This window comes from Conger conger, chromosome 16 (assembly GCF_963514075.1).
Source record: "Conger conger chromosome 16, fConCon1.1, whole genome shotgun sequence".
NCBI lineage: Eukaryota > Metazoa > Chordata > Actinopteri > Anguilliformes > Congridae > Conger > Conger conger.
The window spans coordinates 10,166,814-10,172,813 of NC_083775.1; the positions used below are offsets into that span (position 1 = coordinate 10,166,814).

At 43.8% G+C, this 6,000-nt stretch overlaps 1 protein-coding gene across 1 annotated transcript; it reads left to right on the forward strand.

Annotated features, from left to right (window-relative positions):
* Positions 1–1,396: 1,396 nt before the first annotated feature.
* Positions 1,397–5,784, forward strand: LOC133114023 (GTPase IMAP family member 9-like). Its single transcript, XM_061223223.1, has 3 exons — positions 1,397–1,643; positions 4,295–5,019; positions 5,683–5,784. Exons 1-3 carry the CDS (start codon positions 1,397–1,399, stop codon positions 5,782–5,784), a joined length of 1,074 nt encoding a protein of 357 aa, XP_061079207.1.
* Positions 5,785–6,000: the final 216 nt, after the last annotated feature.

A 6,000-nucleotide genomic window follows, 5' to 3' on the forward strand; every position in this document is an offset into this window, starting at 1 on the left:
CCTCTACGCAGGAGACCCTTGGTGCAGCTTGTGTTTTTAGCTTGCTTTCTCGTAGGTCTCTTGCACGGTTAGTTGAGCCTAGGTGAGCGTCTGGTGAATATCTGTGGTTGCTGACTTTCGTAAGTGTCAAGTGGTGCACATGGTCGTTGGACTATCGTCCCTCTCAAAGGAGAGTTTGTGAACGCACAAGAAGCTCTGGGTTCCGTGACTGAGACCCCCGTCGATGTTTGTGTACACTTCCTACCTTTGTATTATTCCTGCTGTGTCAGTTGAATTAGATTGTTAATGTGTTTCATGGATTTCAGTCTCTTTTTTAAAGTAATCCTGCTTCGTCACTTGAATTAGATTGTTAATGTTTTTTCGTGTATTCTAGTGTTCGGGTCACTATTCCTGCTTCATCAGTGGAATTACAGACGGGATGTCTTGTGTGTCTTTCGTTATCACTTCTGTTCCTGGTCCTATTGGGAGCCTGCGTAGTTGTCTCCCTGGCGCTATGGGCATATCAACTTCCTACTCACCTCGTCTTACGACACTGTAATCGGTAGGATGTGAGGTTGAGTTTCCCTGTCATTTGCTATTTCCTTACTCAAGTTTGATTAAACTTCTCAACCGTTTTGATAGGTTGTTTTATTGGTTGCCGGGGAGTTATTTATTCCCTTTCTCGTTTTTCCCTTCCGTCTCTGGGGTGTATCCCTTGTCTCTTGGGATGCCCCCAGAAAATATTAGTGGTTATCTCACGTCTTGTGGGAAACATTTAGAACCCAACTTGGTCGCGTTTGGTTCTCCAACCCCGCTCCCTTACACAAAGGACCTTTTCTTCACACCAGTCAGTGAAGCACTCCACTCTTAAACCATTGATTGCTTGCCTTGCCCACAGATTAAGCTATGATAGCTTACACTTCTTTCAGAATAACAGATCTAACATTTACTGTTATCAGATGAAATCGTGTGAATGTGCAGAGTGATTCTACACCGTATGGTGAAGAGGTGTGTTGCACCATATGTGTTACTTACTATGCCATGGATTATAAAATGGCTGCATTGACCAATCAGGATCCAGGAATGGAGCTATCAGTTTTATAAGGCACAAGATAACCCTATTTCTCTTTATTCCAGTGGCTAGGGATAACGAACTGAACTGCCAAGTGTGAAACACAGCTCTCTACATCCACTGTATGTCACCTGTTTGCCTCTCTCTCTGGCTCTGGTGTTCATGCGTTCCTCCTGGTCACACCAGCCGGTCCCCTCACTGATGAAGACAAGGCAGAAATAAATAGGATACATAAGTTATTTGGCACAAGAGTGAATGATCATCCTTTTTACCCATGAAAGTTGTACTGCTAAACCTATTCTTGACTTTCTGCAGGTGATTGAAGATACTCAGACGCTTCTAAAGATGTGTGGCAACAGGTTCTGTGTTTTCAACAACCAGGCCATTGTGAATAACTCAATAGTTCCAGAGCTTCTGAAGGCTATAGAGGAGATGAATAAAGCAACAGAAAGCTGCTTTTCCCTGGATATGTACTGGGAGTCACAGCTGGAGAGGAAGGTTCAAGAGCTGGAGGCCAGGCACAAGACTGAGCTGGAGGAGAAGGACCAAAAGATCAGACTATTAGAAGAACACATTCAGGGCACATCAATGGGTAAGTTTGGAGGGGTTCTTTATTTGTTTATAATTTATCTTGTGAAAACAATTACATGACATTGCATTTCAGAGTATTACTGAATATATACAGTGGACTCTAGAATTACTGACACCCTTGATAAGTATGCATAAAAAATATTATAAACACAAAAATAATACCACTATTGAGAATCACTGATATCCTGGAGTTTGATATCCATAGGTTTTTGATGGGATTTAATTCTGGAGACTGAGATGGCCATTGCAAAACATGTATGTTGTCCAGCAGAAAATCAAATTTTCAGTCAAAATGTCCTGGTACTTTGTTGAATTAATTGACCCATTGATCTTAAATAGTGCCCCTGGACCACTGGCAACAAAACATCTCCAAAACAACAATGACCCACATATTTGACAGATGAGGTGCTTATCCTTGTATCTATTACTCTTTTGCTGCGAAACATGTTGATTGTGTTTGTTTATGGGCAAAACATTCCTTTTTGGTCTCATTTGACCAAAGCACTCTCTTCCAGTCATAATTACAGTGAGGTTTGCCAAACTCCCGATGCTTGATTTTTTCTTTATTCTCAGTAAGGGCTGTCTTTGTGCCAACCATCAAAAAAAGAGTTTGTTGGTATGGAGGTGCCATTTTATCGTTCTCCAATGGTTGGCATTTATATAGCGCCTTTATCCAAAGCGCTGTACAATTGATGCTTCTCATTCACCCATTCATACACACACTCACACACCGACGGAGATTGGCTGCCATGCAAGGCGCCGACCAGCTCGTCAGGAGCATTTTGGGGGTTAGGTGTCTTGGCTCTGGGACACTTCGACACAGCCCGGGCGGGGGATCGAACCGGCAACCCTCCGACTGCCAGACGGCTGCTCTTACTGCCTGAGCCATGTCACCCCATTTGCTCCATCCTAGCAAACTGTTTCGAAGGGTGTCACAAAGAGCACAATAAACAAAACCAAGCGTCTTGAGTTTTCCCAACCTCATTGTAATTATGACTGGAAGAGAGTGCTATTGTCTGATGAGAACGTTGGATGTTTGGCCATATACACCATCGACATTGGGCAGCAAAATGGAATGCATTCAGTGAGAAGAATATCATAGTTACTGTGAAATATGGTTTTGGGTCATTGATGTTTTGGAGATGTTTTGCTGCCAGTGGTCCAGGGGCACTATTTAAGATCAATGGCACAATGAATTTCACAAAGTATCAAGAAAATCATGGCAGAAAATCTGGTTGCCTCTGCTTGGAAGCTGAGTCTTGGTCATGGGTAGATATTCCAGCAGGACAATGACAAAAAAACAGGATTCATTCAAATGACATAATTTAACAGTTTTTAACCCTTTTCTTAGTTATTTTTTAAATTATAGTGGCCAGATTTCCATACTAAGATATTGAAACCCCACTGATTTCACCAGTTACTTCATAATTGAATGAAATTATTCTAAAGAGAACTAAAAATCAGATCCAAAGCAAAAACAAATGTGTCCCACATTATACAATTGAGGCAATGGTATGAGTTATTTTTCCTCAGAGGTAATCCTGTCTGTTCCACTTCTTTCTAAATCCACCAAGGGGCAAATGCAGTTGACTTAAAAGGGAATAGAATGGCATTCTGATTGGTTTATTGTATATTATGCCCAAGAAACATTCATTCATTAAGCCACTAAGTTCAGCCCATTTGAACCTTGTGCCCTATTTTGCATTTGAACTACCCACCCTCAGACTAGAAAAAGTGCAGCTGACCATATACATACTAAATAGACTTGTGTGCTAACTATGAAAATATGCCCCACAGTCAGAAACATTGAATATATATATATATATATATATTGTGGTGGCCCGATCAAGGATCAGTACACCACTGAAGAGGGGCGGGCTGTGCGACGGCGCCAGGAGCTGGGGAAAGTAATTCGCGGGGAATATTTCCCGTGGACGTATTTGAGGGACCGGCACCTTGGAGAGAGCCGCGCCGGAAAAGGAATCAGCACCAAGGTTAGCACCACCGAAACGCGTGCGGAATGCACGCCACTAACCTCTCGCAATTAACCAGGCACAGCTGCACCGAGTTGGAGGGGAGAGCAACACCCTACAAAAGGGAGAACTCGGGAGCAGAGCGGGGCTCAGGGGCGAACGAGAGGAGACCCGCGGAGCCAGTGCAACCGAGCGAACGCCACGTGAGCACATCAATCCGGCTAGAAGCCAACTAACCTGTGCATTTGATGCCTAGGCGGGGGAAGCGGACTCCCGAGGCCGGGACACCCCGGAGAGATCACGGCCCCACAGCGGAGACGAGCGAGTGAACCCCGCCGCCTGAAGTCCGCCCTAATTTACCGGTTACCGTTTTTTGAAATTCCCTAATTTTTTGAGCACGGACTTATTTTCTAGTTTCCTTTTTTACCGTTTTTTGTGATCACATTCCCGTGTATGAGAAGGGAATGTTTTTCGTTTGTCCTGGACACTAAAGAAGTGCCCTGAAGGCACCAGCACTGGAAAAAAAAAAGAGAAAAGAAAAAGAAAAAAATTATAATAAATTAATTTTTTTCCACCAATTTTACTCTCTCTCTCTCTCTCTACCAGCGGGGTACCACAATATATATACATATCTAGATATTTATGATTCTGTTAGTTACACTGATTCTCCATTTTGCAGGTGTTGATGGTAAACATCAGAGCTCTGACTGTGTGAGGATTGTGCTCGTGGGGAAGACAGGAAGTAGGAAAAGTGCCACAGGAAACACCATACTGCAGAGGGAGGAGTTCCGGTCTCGGTCCAGTATGACATCAGTGACTACCTGCTATAAAAAAGGAGTAGGGAAAGTTGCTGACAGGCGTGTTGCTGTAGTTGACCCACCGGGTCTCTTTGACACATCATTTACTCATGAGGTGGTCCAGGAGGAAATAGCCAAATGCATCTCCTATTTGGCCCCAGGACCTCATGTGTTTCTGCTGGTGCTACAGATTGGGAGAAACACAAAGGAGGAGAAGGACACATTGCAGCTCATGAAGAGTACCTTTGGTAAAATGGCTGAAAGGTTTACCATAGTCATGTTCACAAGAGGGGATGATCTTAAAAATGAATGCATTGAAAGTTACCTTCAAAGAGGCGACCCTACAATCCAAAATCTTATTCATGCCTGTGGAGACAGGTTTCATGTCTTCGATAATAATGACATGACAAACATCGCCCAAGTCTCTGAGTTGCTGGATAAGATGGACATGATGGTGCAGAAGAACGGAGGAGGGTGCTACACCAATGAGATGTTCCAGGAGGCAGAAATGACCATAAAGAAAGAATGTGAGAGAATACTGAGAGAGAGAGAGGGAGAGATGCAGAGAGAGCGAGAGAAGCTGTTGGCAAAACTGTCAGGGTTGGAGGTAGTACTGGTTGTGGCCATTATTACTTTCACCTGGTGGTCATTAGTGCGTACTTGATGTCTACCTCCTGAAGGTATTTAAAGCCCTCATTTCCCCTCAGTCTTCGCTTCGGTGTCACTGTTCGCTCTGCCACCTAAAGCCGGTATTTAGCACATGGTAGACTCAGCAGCTAACGAGTCAGGTATTGTGCTGGTTCGCTTTGTGTTCAAAAAGGGTAAGGAGGGGGTCTGCGTGCTAGTGTGTGTACACTGCTACCGCCTTCCTTTTGGTTCTTTTGTTCTTTGTTTCTTTTTATATTCGGCTTGTGTGAGTCCGTGGGTGAGGGACGTTGTCCCCGGTATTTTCTATTTTGATTTGTGTGTTATTTCAGAGCTGCGACTCCTGAATCTTTATTTTTGTTTGCCCAGTCTTTTATACTGGGTTGTACTTTTATTTTGGGTTTTCCCCGGTCCGGGAGAGGAGTGCTAGCCTTTACGCACTCATTTTTGGTTCGTGATTTTCGCCCTGGTTTTGTAGGGTAGTTTTATTTTCAGAGCCGTTATTTGGGGCTCTTCCTTTTATTTGTGCGGAGTTGTCTCCGAGTTTCAAAGCTGTCTCCTCTACCCCCCGGGGTCTTAGTGGCAGGCACGTTTGTGTGTCCACTTATAAGGGATTACCCCTTAGTCGCACCTGGCTCTCCGCACCTCCTCAACCTCACAAAAACATGAAGAGGAGATGAAAGAGATGAAGAGAAGGATGGAAGAGCCCATCGGGAAAAAGAGCTGAAAGAAAAAGAAGAACATTTAAGGAAAGAGCTACAAGACTGGAAGAAAAGAGAGCAGGAGGAAAAAGGAAGAAAAGATGAGGAAGAGAAAAGGTACAGAAGACAAGAGTTGGAGTGGAAGAGGAAAATGGAAGAGATAAAGGGAGAGAAAATGAGACTCATAGAGGAATGGAAAAGAAAGGAAGAGGAAGAGAAGAAGAGGGTACAAAGAGAAGAAT

Excerpts from the sequence above, each read along its gene's own strand:
- LOC133114023 (XM_061223223.1), top strand. The coding sequence starts at position 1,397 with ATGTGTGGCAACAGGTTCTGTGTTTTCAACAACCAGGCCATTGTGAAT. Across the intron at positions 1,644-4,294 it reads CATTCAGGGCACATCAATGG|GTGTTGATGGTAAACATCAG; the intron begins GTAAGTTTGGAG and ends TCCATTTTGCAG. Across the intron at positions 5,020-5,682 it reads CAAAACTGTCAGGGTTGGAG|TCGCACCTGGCTCTCCGCAC; the intron begins GTAGTACTGGTT and ends ATTACCCCTTAG.